We start from the raw sequence: 16,154 nt of genomic DNA, 5'->3' as shown, positions 1-16,154 counted from the left end.
TTCAACACATTGTGGTTATTGATGCCATCTCAAATTCTTTGAATTTATTGCGAGCTATATAAAGTTTTATAATCCCATATGCGTGAATTTGAATCTGAACCGATTTAGACAAAATTGTACACACTTCTACAAAATCTATGTCATTAAAATTTAAATCTAACGTTATGGGACGAACACACAATTTTAGTAAACACCAAATAGGAAAGTCTGAAGTCGGGCGGAGCCGACTATAATGTACCCTGCACAACTTTGTATTTAGATCTACATTTCGATAAAATCTTTCAAATTTATTGAGTGCTTTATATAAAGGTTTATGTTTCCATTAACCAACATTTAAAACTGAGCCGATTCGGACAAACATTTTTTTACATACTTCTACAAAATCTTGGGAACAGCTAATGCCTTGGGCACAGGGTATAAATATGGTAAATATTTAAAATTTTTTAGACAATTTCGCAAAAATGCATTTATGATTCATCAGTAGATAAATATTTATTAGAGGTATAGGAAAATTTGAGTCATTTTTACAAGTTTCGTCTTAGCAGTGAGTATCAGTAAGAAATAAATTTTTGAGAAAATCTGCTGTAGAAATAAAATTTCTAGAAAATTTGCTATAGAAATAAAATTTTGACCAAAATATCTATAGAAATAATTAAATGGCCCGTTTTCATATTTACCTTAAATATTTTAAAAAAGTAATTCTTTCAAAAAAATACCGAGGAGGACGATGCTTTCGACCCGAAAACCAAACATAGTACTCAGCTTTATAATATAATTGGGCTTGACAACACAGATTTGTTTAAAATTCACTGTTTACTAAAAAAACAATTTAATCATTGTGTTACTATAACTATGTATTAAATTCTAACACCAGGTTAGTCCCATTTAGATTTTTTCTTTGTAAACACTTCTCGACCATCTTCTTGCACAGCAGCATAGTAGCCAAGACTTTCATATTTCATTCTCATATATGCAATGTAGCCAAAAACTCCTGTTATGGCTGCTAATCCAATTCCCATAATTATTTTATTCTGAAATGTAATGCAACATTTAAACTATCGTATGTATAGGGATTCGAGTATGATGTTAACTCACTGGTTTAGTGTACAGTTCAAAATTAAGTACACGGAACACATTTGTCGTCCGTATTTGCCGGATGCCAGATCCATCTCCATGCTCCGTAGTTGGCTTTCCTTCGTGTTCTTTACCACTCATATTATAAATTTATAAATTAAACAAGTTAGAAATGTTTTATAACATTTTTGTGACAGATCTGCCAAACTATGACATATCAGCCAAACCATATGTTTAGATCAAAATAGAAACAAATATGTCAAATTATTAATGGTATCACGAAGGGGACGGTATACTTCTCTCAAGGTAGTGATGTTAGGTCAGCACATACTTTTATTCTAGCACAATTCTCTCTGTCAATATAAACTACACTCCATCAAATTTTCGAAACGTGTCTAATTCTAACAGCCTATTTCTGCCCGAATTCTAGTCTTCGTTCGCATACAAAACGAAAAACAGCTGATTTTGGTTTCTCTAAAGGCCGGTATGCACCTCTAGCGAAAAATTTCATTCCCATAAGAAATGCATTGCTATTTATGCTAACGAAATTTTCGGTAGCATTCAATTTCGTAAGCTGCTACGCACCTCTAATGAAAATATCAGGGTTGTCAAAAGCATATTTTGGCAGCAAACATTTAATTTATTACAATCATTGTATGCGTAAAAGTTTTAAAAGGTCTGTAAATAATAAACAATTTATTTGAGGAATATTTGGAACATATATTAACAATTTTTAAAAGCGATTAGCTGGTTTAAAATTTGTGTACACAGCCCTGTTTTTTTGTTGTAGACTTAAATAAATTTTTGCTACCGAAAATTTCGCTAGACGTGCATACCGGCCTTAAGGCCGGTATGCACCTCTAGCGAAAAATTTCACTCCCATAAGAAATGCATTGCTATTTATGCTAACGAAATTTTCGGTAGCGTTCAATTTCGCAAGCTGGTACGCACCTCTAATGAAAATAACAGGGTTGTTAAAAGCATATTTTGGCAGCAAACATTTAATTTATTACAATCATTGTGTGCGTAAAAGTTTTAAAAGGTCTGTAAATAATAAACAATTTATTTGAGGAATATTTGGAACATATATTAACAATTTTTAAAAACGATTAGCTGGTTTAAAATTTGTGTACACAGCCCTGTTTTTTTGTTGTAGACTTAAATACATTTTTGCTACCGAAAATTTCGCTGGAGGTGCATACCCTGCCAACATTTCAAAGTTCCATTTCAACCTCATCGTTACCACAGACTCGTAAATGTCACTACAACCATCATGAAAAGGTACATCAAAAAGTACATGCAAGTAATTTGCCATCCCTACTGTTAAAAAAGCCATTTTTTTTTTTGTGAAACGCCAAGCGCAACCAGCTTGTTATATTTTAATTAAATAAAAACGAAAATAAAGTTCTGAAAACATAGATTATACGCTTAAAATTGTGAAAGGTATATTGGTGAACAATTTGGTGATTTTCCAAATGGAATAAAGTGATTGTTTTTCAGATATTTTACAGACACGCTGCCTCCATGGAATAAAAACACTGGTTGATAGACGCAGCAACATGTAACTCGCTACTTGTAACTCAACATCATCATTAATGCCAAAAATTATGTTAAATGTAATGTGATAGTGGTATAAATGTTATATTTTTAAGAATTTGTAAATGTTTAATCAAATTAATAAATATCTAAACAAACGTGTTTTACTCGACCACAATGATTCTTTTAAAACTATCTTAAAATGCACTTTTTCTGATTGTTTGGAGGGTCCCTTATTGGCGTCGTTCTAAATTGATCTATAAAGGGTCCTAATAATTGCACTCATGCGAAACATTTTTGTAGTAACTTGGCGTGGTACAACTTCTCAATAGTGACGGCGCTTTTCCGACGAGTTTTTGATGTCGTATATGATTGTTTTCGACGTAGTGGGGATTCTCAAAAGAGTCCCCAAATTCAAAAAATGTTGGCAGGGTACCGGCCTTTAACACTAACAAACACATATGTACATTTCGAATGAAACGCTCATTAAAAGGATAACTGAACTGTAATTAATGCAGAAATACAAATCTTTATATCTCTACGCAGGCTAATTTGTTAAAAGAATTATTGAGCTAAACCAGATATCAGATGCGGGAAAAGTTTGCCAAATAAACGGCGATGCCAGATTGAATTTTATGGAAAATAATTTTTAAAATGTATGGACCTTTTTCAGGAAAGTGAAAAAATTGAGATCTGGTAATGCTAGCATTTGACAGTAACGTAAGCCTTGCGAACGAACTAAAGGAAGTTAGAGAAACCCAAATCTAGACGAAAGTGAGGGACTACCGTTCGTTCGCAATTGCTTTCGTTCGGATATCAGAAATAAGGTGTGTACTATGTTCGGTTTTCGAGTTGAAAATCACTTTATTTTCGTGATTACTTTTCCTGAAATAATCAAAATTATAAATGAAAACAGACATATTCCTGTAAAGTCTTGCCGAAATCTAGAGGAACAAGAAATTACACATCAATTGAGTAAATTTATCTGCTTTATATTGAACTGTTTTAATAAAGTAACCGCGAAAATTTCAACGCGAAAAGCGAACATAGTACTTACCTATAGGCTGTAATTCTTTTGAAAAAGGGTTTTCTAAAAAAATTAGTCACCTGAAGTTAATAGGAAGAGCCCTGGCAACATTTTTATTGATTTGAGTACCCTTATGGAAATAACCACAAGTTCAAAACACTCGTATAGAAACACAATTTGGCAAAAACTTCTATAGAAATAAAACTTTGACAAAATCTTCTATAGCAATAAAATTTTGACAAAATTTTCTAAAGAAATAAAATGTTGACTAAATTTTCTATAGAAATAAAATTTTAACAAAATTTTCTATAGAAATAACATTTTGCCAAATTTTTCTTTAGAAGTAAAATTTTGGAAGAAATCGGTTCACATATGTCTTTCGCCCGATAAGTGTGTCATTTATAGTTGCGCAAAGTGTTCCGAATTTGGTTGAAGTCGTTTCAGATTTAGATATGGCTCCCATAAATATGTTTTCGATTTCGATTCCAAAAATGGGCAAAATATCCACATTTTTCTTGTAAAATCGAAGACGTGTAATACCCACCTTTCCATATAAGGTGGGTATTAAGTTCGAGTTTAGCTGCTAAAATCGGTAAAGTTAAACTAAATCAGTAAGAAAAAGGCATAAAAGTATACATATTTGTTGCAAATTTTATTATAACTTGATGGGTAAAAGCCCAAAGCAAATTTTCACCAAGCTTGTATTCCTTAAAATGGATTATTAAAGAAAAGTAATCGTGAAAAAGTGACGATTTTAGCTCGATCTTAGTACCCACCTATAGGCTCTACACATTACACTCAAAATCTACATTTTCGAGATTTGTAATCTACTTTTTATAAGGCAAATTACAGTTGAAATGTGGTAAAAATGGATTTGAAAGTGTAAAGTGAATGAGGTTTACGATGTCGTTTTATGTTTTTGTTCGCAACATTTGCAGACACATGGAATACTTTAACATATTTAGCGGTCATCATCCAAATTTCCGTGGAATATTTTGATTATATTCTAATACCTCATTCACATTACACTTCCAAAATCCACTTTAACTAGATTTTAACTGTCATTTGCCTTATAAAAAAGGGATTTCATATCCCCTTTTAGTAGATTTCGAGCTTAATATGAATGAGGTATAACGGTCTTTTGATAATTAAAATTAATTTTTAGACCTGAATTTATTTGATTAATTGTTTGAAAAACATTTAAATTTTAGCATTTTTCAAACGGTTATTGTATTGAAGATATTTCCCCATGTTCCGGAATTCGGAATTGCAAATCGCAAGAATTTATTTTTCTTTTTAGGAATAAATAGTGATACCCTCGGACTTCAATACAATTTTAATTTGAACTTCTCATTAAAGAGAACTATATTACCTAGATTTAAGTTGTAAAGTGTATCATGGTTAAGAAATTATGGCCAAATGAAAACTTTGCGATTTGGGATTCCGAATTTCGGAACATGGAGGATTGGGTACTCATTTAATTGTAACGAGTACTCAAAGAATTAGTCAGTAACGAGTACTTGTAATCAAATACTCGTTACTTTCCCAACACTACATCGGTTATATGGTAATTATTCTATTTCTTTTATTTTCCACACATTCAACAAACACACGTGTTTTTGTGGCAACGTACAGGAAGAGCAAGGAATTACAATATATTTCAATAAAAAGTTTTATAGTTATACAATTTAAAAATGGCAGTAAACGGCCAAATCATTGATGCAATAGTACATGAGTATTTACTGAAAAGGGACAAAGGCTTGGCTGAAGTTTTTCAGCATAAAACAAAAGCGGTAAGTATGCAAATAAAAGAAATGGGTTGAGGCTGTTTAGCCAGCCACATGCGGGAAGCTGTACCTGATTAATTCTGTATAGAGAAAAACATGTGTTTAATATCTTGTGTCTTATTGTGATTTTTATAGGCAAATGTTGGAAAGGGATCACCGAAATTAGAAGATATACTGAAATACTATCAACAGCATAGTAAATCAAAAATTCCGGAAGTGAAAAAGGGCAATGACTCGTCGTCGGAGGATAGTAGTGACGACTCCGAAAAGGAGACCAAGAAACCACCAACTGTTATTGCTAAGAATAAGCCTGCAGCCAAGAAGGCTGCTTCAAGTTCCGAAGATTCATCCGAGGACGAGGATAATCAGAAGAAAGCAGCAGTTGCTGCTCCAAAATTGAATGGTGTGGCAAAGAAAAAAGATTCATCTGACGATTCTTCAGATGACAGCGAAGACGAAAAGCCAGCAGCAAAACCGGCTGTAAAAACAACACCAGCTAAAACTGTCGCCAAAAAAGCTGAGTCTTCCGAGGATTCATCAGAAGATAGTAGTGAGGATGAAAAACCCAAGACTAAGGCTGCGCCAGTCAAACCTGCTCCCAAGAAGGCAGATTCTTCCGATGATTCTTCAGAGGACAGTAGCGATGACGAGAAACCAGCCGCCAAGACTACAACAGCAGCCAAAAATGCTCCCAAAAAAGCTGACTCGTCAGATGATTCTTCAGACGATAGTGAAGATGATAAACCTGCAGCAAAGCCCGCTCCAAAGACCGTAAATGCAAAGCCTACACCCAAAAAGGAAGATTCATCTGAAGATTCGTCGGATGACAGTGAAGATGAAAAACCTGCAGCCAAGCCCGCTGCTAAACCCACTCCTGCAAAACCAGTCACCAAGAAGGCACCATCTTCTGACGATTCTTCAGATAGTAGTGAGGATGATAAGCCTACCGTAAAAGCAGTAAAAAAACCTGCATCTAGCAGCAGTGAAGAAAGTTCTGATGAGGAGGAAGTAAAACCAAAAGCTACACCAGCTGCTAAAAAGCCAGTACCAGCAAAGAAAGAATCGAGCAGTGATGATTCTTCCAGCGAGGAGGAGGAAGAGCCTGTTGTAAAGCCCGTCGTAAACAAAACACCGGTAGTGGCCAAAAAGAAAGCTGAATCTAGTTCCGAAGATTCGTCTTCTGATGAAGAGCAACCTGCTGCCAAAAAACCCCTAATAGCTACTAAACCTAAAGTAGCAACGCCAGCTAAAAAGGCCGCAGCTTCCAGCTCAGATGAGGATTCATCATCGGAAGAGGAAAAACCAGCGCCAAAGGCAGCTGCCAAAAAGGGTCCAGTTGTGGCAAAAAAAGCCGATTCTAGCTCAGATGATTCTGATGACGAACCACCAGCTAAAAAAGCTAATCTAGTAAAAGCAACTCCCGTTAAAACTGCGGCTGAATCATCGTCTGAAGATAGTAGTTCTGAGGAAGATGAACCTCCTAAAAAATCAGCAGTTCCAGCAAAGAAGGCCACTCCTGCCAAGAAAACGGCAAAAAGTGACGATGATGACAGTTCAAGCGAAGAAGAAGAGGAGGAGGCGAAACCAGTTTCCACACCTTTAGCAAAACCTGGTAAAAAGAGGACGTTTAGTGAAACCAATGGTACAGCGGGAAAAGCTGATCAAAAGTATAACAATTTTGTAAAAGCGGGACAAACGAATGTAAGTATAAATGATCTAAAATTACATATACAATTACATACAATTTGTTGTAGTTAGTTTATATCAAATTATAATTTGAAATTATCAATTACGAAATTTTTGGAAAAGCCTAAACTGACATATTCCCTTCTGTTGTTTTTTAGTTTTCTGAAAGTCATACATAAATCTTGCATTAATTCCATAAACCTTTCACAAAAAATAGTTTCGGCATTATCCTTCCACCATTTTCGCTAATATGTATACAGATTCCCTAGGTTTTTCTTGTTAATGAGCTCGAAGCAATACAGTTTCTTCGGCCTGGCCGAACTATCGATCACTTTAAGTCCTCTTTGTCAAGAAATTAAAGTCTTCAAAATGCCTAATAATGAGCTCAACTTTTAATTTTTTCCATTTTAATTTTCTTAATTGACTGTCTTCAATATAAAATGATTTCTCGTCTTTCGGCATTCTTTTCAAATTCATCCTAAAGCTTGATGATTTTAAATAAAAAATCGGACAAACATCAGTTCTCCATTGTAAATTGTAAGCTCTTAGATTTGGTTTGCAATTCTTGTACAAGGAGAGACTCGATCCCCATATTTAAGGCTAATTGACGCTTAGGGACACACAAGTTGAAAACCAATTTTTCTATTTTTTATAATTTCCTATTGGGCAAAACCTACCAATGGCTTTTGACTTTTGCAAAAATAAAATTTAAAATTTTCTATAGAAATAAAATTGACAAAATTTTCTATAGAAATAAAATTGACAAAATTTTCTATAGAACTAAAAATTTTGACATAATTTTCTATAGAACTAAAAATTTTGACAAAACTTTCTATAGAAATAAAGTTTTGAGAAAATTTTCTGTAGAAATAAAATTTTGAGAAAATTTTCTATAGAAATACAATTTTGACAACATTTTCTATAGAAATAAAATTTTGACAAAATTTTCTGTTATTGTAGTTTATTACCGCATAAATCTGTAATATATTGTTAATTAGGCCAGGTTTGGCTTTGTGTATATTACTTTGGAGAATAATAAATGAAATGAAATGAATAAAATTTTGACAAAATTTTCTATAGAAATTAAATTTTGACAAAATCTTCTATAGAAATAAAATTTTGACAAAATTTTCTATAGAAATAAAATGTTGGGAAAATTCGCTATAGAAATAACATTTTGAGGAAATTTTCTATAGAAATATAATTTTGAGAAAATTTTCTATAGAAATAACATTTTGACAAAATTTTCTATAGAAATAAATTTTTACAAAATTTTCTATAGAAATAAAATTTTCACAAAATTTTCTATAGAAATACAATTTTGACAAATTTTTCTAAAGAAATAACATTTTGACAAAATTTTCTAAAGAAATAAAATTTTGACGAAATTTTCTATAGAAATAAAATTTTGACAAAATTTTCTATAGAAATAAAATTTTGACAAAATTTTCTATAGAAATAAAATTTTGACAAAATTTTCTATAGAAATAAAATCTTGACAAAATTTTCTATAGAAATAAAATCTTGACAAAATTTTGTATAGAAATAAAATCTTGACAAAATTTTCTATAGAAATAAAATTTTGACAAAATTTTCTATAGAAATAACATTTTGACAAAATTTTTTCATCATATACTAAATGCTTCACCAAAGCTTGAATCTCACACTCGATATCCTCCAATTAAATGCAATGAGCAAATCGAGTACAAATTAATAGCTTATTAAAAATTAGAGTTTCTTTTTAGTTTCCAAAATTTTCTCCATTTATTTTGTCGACCATTCAAAACTCGAAAGTATATTTTCCTTAGTTTAAAAAATAGTCGAGAAGTCCAAGTTTTGTTTTGATTCAATACTAATTAGATGGACACAATTTATTATTTATAAATGTATGGCAATTAATGAGGCTATTGTTGTTTATTCTTTCTCTTCTCAAATATTTTATTTAATTGCATTTACAACGAATAGTCAAAAGGATTTGCTTCGACACCTGCTAATGGTAAATTTGGTCAAAATAAGCAGAAAAACACGCCACAATCGGATGGTACCAAGAAAAACGCTCCATTCAGAAGGGTGCGTGAAGAAGAAGTTGAAATAGATGAAAGGGTTAAAGACATGTCTTTCGAAGCCAAGGTAAGTGCCTCAAATGTTGTATAACCAATGGTGCGGAAACACACACAAAATGCAATGTTCTTATAAAATGTTTGATAGCAATCGATAAAAAATACATCCATCCTCCTCTTGCAATGTGCAAGGAAAGAAGAAGGGAGAGTGACACAAATTAGCAGCCAGTATTTATACTTAAAAATGCATTATAGAAAAATTTGAGGCACTTTAATGCGAGGCTTACGAAAGATTTTTACCACATAATATATTTGTTGAAATATTAAAATTTCTTGAAATTTTTGCTAATTTGTGTTTTTTCACCTTCTTCTTTTTTTCATGTTACGTTGAAAATGAACAGGATGCTGAAGAAAATGGAGAAGAAGATGGTGGTGGCAAAGCTAATGGAGGTTTCAAAAAATTCGGCGATCGCAAATCGTTTGGAGGATTTGAAAATGGCAAAGGTGGTCGTGGTGGTGGCGGTAGAGGTGGTGGTGGCCGCGGAGGATTTGGTGATAGAGGAGGGCGTGGAGGCCGCGGTGGTTTTGGTGACAGAGGTGGCCGTGGAGGTTTTGGCGATAGAGGTGGCCGCGGTGGAGGCAGAGGCGGTGGTCGAGGCGGCTTTGGAGACAAGAACGGTGGTGGTCGTGGAGGTTTTGGCGACAAAGGAGGACGAGGAGGTGGCCGTGGAGGCGGCCGTGGTGGATTCGGTGGCGCCAACAAACCTTTCAACAAATCTTTTGATAGTTCAGCGACGCAAAATAAAAAGATCACATTTGACGACTAATTTGCATATATTTGATTAGTTTTATGCCCGCATTATAGTTAAGCTTTTTTTAATATCCATCTTCCTACCCGACATATCCTTGTCCTTAATCCTTGAGTGAAACGTTTCCAGTCATTTTATTGCATTGCATTTTGTGTCAGTTTGCGCTTAGTTTGTCTAGTTTTTGTGCAACTTGAGAATTTTTTTAATTACATATTTACAGAAAAATGCTGCTGGTTCTTGGGGCGATAAAGCCAACCGGGATTTGAAGTTTACACGCGGCAAATCATTCAAACATGAAAAAACAAAGAAAAAACGCGGTAGTTATCGTGGTGGTCAAATCGATATGGGTGTCAATTCTATTAAATTTGAGTAATAATCTTTACTTGACACCATGAGTACATTTTTTATTTTTATTATTATTGTTTCTTTTATAAAATTACATTGACCTTGTCCAATAGACTCGCCACAATCTAAATTGAAATCTTGACCAAAATTGGACTATATTTTGTAGAAGCATTAAGTGTTTCTTGACTACTAAATATAACAAACTTATAGGAGTGCTACAAACTGATTTTATATTCTCCTCATCTAGTTTTATATCATTTCAATGAAATACATACAAAAATATTGATGAAATATTTTACTTTTAAGAATATAATGTTAAATATATTTGTAAATGTATTTAAAAAAAATATATAATTAATAATACTATCTAGCTTTAATAAAAGAAAAACTACAAATATTTTTAAACAAAATTTATTTTGTTTTTCATTTTTATACCCTCCATCATAGGATGGGGGTATATTAACTTTGTCATTCCGTTTGTAACACATCGAAATATTGCTCTAAGACCCCATAAAGTATATATATTCTGGGTCGTGGTGAAATTCTGAGTCGATCTAAGCATGTCCGTCCGTCCGTCCGTCCGTCTGTTGAAATCACGCTAACTTCCGAACGAAACAAGCTATCGACTTGAAACTTGGCACAAGTAGTTGTTATCGATGTAGGTCGGATGGTATTGAAAATGGGCCATATCGGTCCACTTTTACGTATAGCCCCCATATAAAGGGACCCTCAGATTTGGCTTGTGGAGCCTCTAACAGAAGCATATTTCATCCGATCCGGCTGAAATTTGGTACATGGTGTTGGCATATGGTCTCTAACAACCATGCAAAAATTGGTCCATATCGGTCCATAATTATATATAGCCCCCATATAAACCGATCCCAGATTTGGCTTGCGGAGCCTAAAACAGAAGAAAATTTCATCCGATCCGGCTGAAATTTGGTACATGGTGTTGGTATATGGTCTCTAACAACCATGCAAAAATTGGTCCACATCGGTCCATAATTATATATAGCCCCCATATAAACCGATCCCCAGATTTGGCTTGCGGAGCCTAAAAGAGAAGCAAATTTCATCCGATCCGGCTGAAATTTGGTACATGGTGTTGGTATATGGTCTCTAACAATCATACAAAAATTGGTCCACATCGGTCCATAATTATATATAACCCCCATATAAACCGATCCCCAGATTAGGCTTGCGGAGCCTCAAAGAGAAGCAAATTTCATCCGATCCGGCTGAAATTTGGTACATGATGTTGGTATATGGTCTCTAACAACCATGCAAAAATTGGTCCATATCGGTCCTTAATTATATATAGCCCCCATATAAACCGATCCCCAGATTTGGCTTCTGGAGCCTCTAAGAGAAGCATATTTCATCCGATCCGGCTGAAATTTGGTACATGGTGTTGGTATATGGTCTCTAACAATCATACAAAAATTGGTCCACATCGGTTCATAATTATATATAGCCCCCATATAAACCGATCCCCAGATTTGGCTTGCGAAGTCTCCAAGAGAAGCAAATTTCATCCAAGCCGGTTGTAATTTGGAACATGGTGTTAGTATATGATCTTTAACAACCGTGCCAGAATTGGTCCATATCGGTCCATAATTATATATAGCCCCCATATAAAACGTTCTCCAGATTTGACCTCCGGAGCCTCTTGGAAGAGCAAAATTCATCCGATCCGGTTCAAATTAGGAACGTGGTGTACAAAACAAAAATTGGTCCAATCACACAAAAATTGGTCCATATCGGTTCATAATCATGGTTGCCACTAGAGCCAAAAATAATCTACCAAAATTTTATTTCTATAGAAAACTTTGTCAAATTTTATTTCTGGAGGAAATTTTGTTAAAATTTTATTCGGTTCATAATCATGGTTGCGACTCGAGCCACAAATAATCTACCAAGATTTTATTTCTATAGAAAATTTTGTCAAAAGTTTATTTCTATAGAAAATTTTGTTAAAATTTTATTTCTGTAGAAATTTTTGTCAAAATTTTCTTTCTATAGAATATTTTGTCAAAATTTTTATTTCTATAGAAAATTTTGTGAAAATTTTATTTATATAGAAAATTTTGTTAAAATTTTATTTCTGTAGAAAATTTTGTCAAAATTTTATGTCTACTTTGTCAAACTGAATTATATACGTATTGGATCGATCTTTTTATACCCTCCATCATAGGATGGGGGTATATTAACTTTGCCATTCCGTTTGTAACACATCGAAATATTGCTCTAAGACCCCATAAAGTATATATATTCTGGGTCGTGGTGAAATTCTGAGTCGATCTAAGCATGTCCGTCCGTCCGTCCGTCCGTCCGTCTGTTGAAATCACGCTAACTTCCGAACGAAACAAGCTATCGACTTGAAACTTGGCACAAGTAGTTGTTATCGATGTAGGTCGGATGGTATTGAAAATGGGCCATATCGGTCCACTTTTACGTATAGCCCCCATATAAAGGGACCCTCAGATTTGGCTTGTGGAGCCTCTAACAGAAGAAAATTTCATCCGATCCGGCTGAAATTTGGTACATGGTGTTGGTATATGGTCTCTAACAATCATACAAAAATTGGTCCACATCGGTCCATAATTATATATAACCCCCATATAAACCGATCCCCAGATTAGGCTTGCGGAGCCTCAAAGAGAAGCAAATTTCATCCGATCCGGCTGAAATTTGGTACATGATGTTGGTATATGGTCTCTAACAACCATGCAAAAATTGGTCCATATCGGTCCTTAATTATATATAGCCCCCATATAAACCGATCCCCAGATTTGGCTTCTGGAGCCTCTAAGAGAAGCATATTTCATCCGATCCGGCTGAAATTTGGTACATGGTGTTGGTATATGGTCTCTAACAATCATACAAAAATTGGTCCACATCGGTTCATAATTATATATAGCCCCCATATAAACCGATCCCCAGATTTGGCTTGCGAAGTCTCCAAGAGAAGCAAATTTCATCCAAGCCGGTTGTAATTTGGAACATGGTGTTAGTATATGATCTTTAACAACCGTGCCAGAATTGGTCCATATCGGTCCATAATTATATATAGCCCCCATATAAAACGTTCTCCAGATTTGACCTCCGGAGCCTCTTGGAAGAGCAAAATTCATCCGATCCGGTTCAAATTAGGAACGTGGTGTTAGTATATGGTCGCTAACAACCATACAAAAATTGGTCCAATCACACAAAAATTGGTCCATATCGGTTCATAATCATGGTTGCCACTAGAGCCAAAAATAATCTACCAAAATTTTATTTCTATAGAAAATTTTGTCAAAATTTTATTTCTATAGAAAACTTTGTCAAATTTTATTTCTAGAGGAAATTTTGTTAAAATTTTATTCGGTTCATAATCATGGTTGCGACTCGAGCCACAAATAATCTACCAAGATTTTATTTCTATAGAAAATTTTGTCAAAAGTTTATTTCTATAGAAAATTTTGTTAAAATTTTATTTCTGTAGAAATTTTTGTCAAAATTTTCTTTCTATAGAATATTTTGTCAAAATTTTTATTTCTATAGAAAATTTTGTGAAAATTTTATTTATATAGAAAATTTTGTTAAAATTTTATTTCTGTAGAAAATTTTGTCAAAATTTTATGTCTACTTTGTCAAACTGAATTATATACGTATTGGATCGATCTTTTTTGATTTAATATATACCACGTATGGACTTACATACAATTTAGAAGATGGTGTTAGGAGGTTTTAAGATACCTTTCCATCGGCAAGCGTTACCGCAACTTAAGTAATTCGATTGTGGATGGCAGTGTTTAGAATAAGTTTCTACGCAATCCATGATGGAGGGTACATAAGCTTCGGCCTGGCCGAACTTACGGCCGTATATACTTGTTTCGTTGTTATTTATTCTTTGATCTAATGTACTCGCCAATAGATCGTATTTGACACGAAGTATTGCCAAGTTCACACTGGTAGACAGCTACATGATATTTTTTATATTGACAGATCATTATTATCTGTATAAGCCAGCAATAGTATTTGCGTCCGTGTTTATTTAGTTGGGAATTAAGGCTAGAATTCAACGATCAAATGACTAAAGATGTGAAAATGTGGCGTGAAAGAATGCAAACTGTATTGAATAATGAGCTCAAGGTAAAGCCTTACAAATTCCAAAAGGCACATCAATACCAAAATAAAACGGGAATTTTCGAACAAAGTATTCTCCCACGAAAAATTAAGCACTTAGTAAGCTCCCAAATTTGTCTGGCACTATCGTGTTTAATCCTACACAGAAAAAGTTTTTTTGTCTTCAGTCACGCAATTAATCGATCCAATTAATTTTTAATTGAAATTTCTTCAATCACAGAAATGATACACTCATAGAAAAAAGTCTGTTAAAAACAGCAGTCGATGTTTGCTGTTATATTTTTGTACTTCAGGACCTAATGAACAACAATTTATAAAATGCTGAGGGTTATAAATTTTTCCCCAAAGCATATTTAAGAACCAAAAGTAGTTTTTGGTATATTTTTGCACAGTAATACACTTACAAGCTCTTAAATACGATCAGCAAACATTTTGTTTGCTGTTAGCCTCAATCCGATAAATATTCAGATTTTTGGTCAAATACTATAGATATTCATAAAATATTGTTTTAATTGTGTTAGGATAGCTCCTAAGTTGAAATTTTATTTGTTTTAGCCAAAATAAAACATGTTTTAGTGTAATCGAGCTTAAAAAATAGCAGGAAATGTTTGCTATTTCAGCAAACAGTGACTGCTGTCCCTTTTTCAGCAGACTTTCTGCTGTTTTAGCAGACTTTTCTGCTGTTCCTACTAACAAATTTCTTTGAGTGTAGTATCAATCACCAACGTCAATTAAAAAATTAATTGATTCAATTAAAAATTTAATCGATACTATTAATTTTGTGAATTTTGTTTCAATTAAATTTTTAATTGAAAATATTTTAGTAGTTTTTAATAGTTTTGTATCTATGGTATGAGCATTGGCGTAGCAAAGGGGTACTAAGTCCCCTCCCCCTAAGAACAAAAATATTAGCCCCACTCCCCAATCCGGTTATTTATCACTAAAATTTATTACATTTATTTATTTGATTTATACGGTAAAAAATCTTCACTTTTTTAAAGAATGCACGAAAAAGCTTAGAATCGAAGATACGTAAGTATGGGGGCTATATACAATTATGAACCGATATGGACAATTTTTGTGTGATTGGGGATCGGTTTATTTGGGGCTATATATAACTAAAAACCGATATGGACCAATTTTGGCATGGTTGTTAGTGGACATATTCTAGCACTATCAGGGTTGCTATTTTGGTCCAAAAAATAATAATAATTTTTAAATTTGGTCCGATGGTCGACCAAATGGAATTTTGACAAAATTGTCTGTAGAAATAAAATTTTGACAAAAGCTTCTATAGAAATACAATTTTAACAATATTTTCTATAGAAATGAAATTTTACCAAAATTTTGTACAGAAAAAAAAAATACTTTAAAAAAATTTTGTATAGATTCAAAATTATCTAAAAATTTTGTATAGGAAGAAAATTTTGTATATAGAAATACAAGTTTGCGATAAAATTTTGACACATTTTCTATAGAAATAAAATATTGACAAAATTTTCTATAGAAATAACATTTTATCTAAATTGCCTAAAGAAATTAAATTTTGACAAATTTTTCTATAGAAATAGATTTTCTAGAAAATTTTCTATAGAAATAACTTTTTTTGGAAAATTTTCTATAGAAATAAAATTTTGACAAAATATTCTATATAAATAAAATTTTGACGACATATATATATTGTATAGAAATACATTAC

General features: G+C 33.1%; 2 protein-coding genes and 1 long non-coding RNA gene across 5 annotated transcripts; 2 read left to right on the top strand and 1 right to left on the bottom strand.

Annotated features, from left to right (window-relative positions):
* Positions 1-794: 794 nt before the first annotated feature.
* LOC142236398 (small integral membrane protein 8) lies at positions 795-1,303 on the bottom strand. The gene is made up of 2 exons (XM_075307634.1): positions 1,096-1,303; positions 795-1,031 (listed from the first exon to the last, which is right to left on the bottom strand). The coding sequence occupies exons 1-2, from the start codon at positions 1,213-1,215 to the stop codon at positions 876-878; spliced, it is 276 nt and encodes a 91-aa protein (XP_075163749.1). The 5' UTR covers positions 1,216-1,303; the 3' UTR covers positions 795-875.
* A 1,051-nt stretch (positions 1,304-2,354) lies between these two features.
* Positions 2,355-2,802, top strand: LOC142236737 (uncharacterized). Its single transcript, XR_012722176.1, has 2 exons — positions 2,355-2,517; positions 2,575-2,802. It is a non-coding gene; the product is annotated as an uncharacterized LOC142236737 (long non-coding RNA).
* Positions 2,803-5,216: 2,414 nt separating this feature from the next.
* Positions 5,217-10,734, top strand: Nopp140 (nucleolar and coiled-body phosphoprotein 1). 3 transcript variants are annotated; one of them, XM_075303575.1, is made up of 4 exons: positions 5,217-5,430; positions 5,560-7,125; positions 9,076-9,180; positions 9,572-10,734. In XM_075303575.1, the coding sequence occupies exons 1-4, from the start codon at positions 5,332-5,334 to the stop codon at positions 9,995-9,997; spliced, it is 2,196 nt and encodes a 731-aa protein (XP_075159690.1). In that variant the 5' UTR covers positions 5,217-5,331; the 3' UTR covers positions 9,998-10,734. The 3 variants fall into 3 exon arrangements, with proteins under 3 accessions (XP_075159690.1, XP_075159692.1, XP_075159691.1); XM_075303577.1 differs by having other exon boundaries at positions 5,218-5,430; positions 9,076-9,240; positions 10,200-10,734; XM_075303576.1 differs by lacking the exon at positions 9,076-9,180 and having other exon boundaries at positions 5,218-5,430.
* The last annotated feature ends 5,420 nt before the right edge of the window (positions 10,735-16,154 follow it).

The sequence above is a fragment of the Haematobia irritans genome, chromosome 4, assembly GCF_050003625.1.
Source record: "Haematobia irritans isolate KBUSLIRL chromosome 4, ASM5000362v1, whole genome shotgun sequence".
NCBI classification, from domain to species: Eukaryota; Metazoa; Arthropoda; class Insecta; order Diptera; family Muscidae; genus Haematobia; species Haematobia irritans.
The sequence above is the reverse complement of the archived record's forward strand: the minus strand, read 5'-3'. Positions and strand labels throughout refer to the sequence as shown.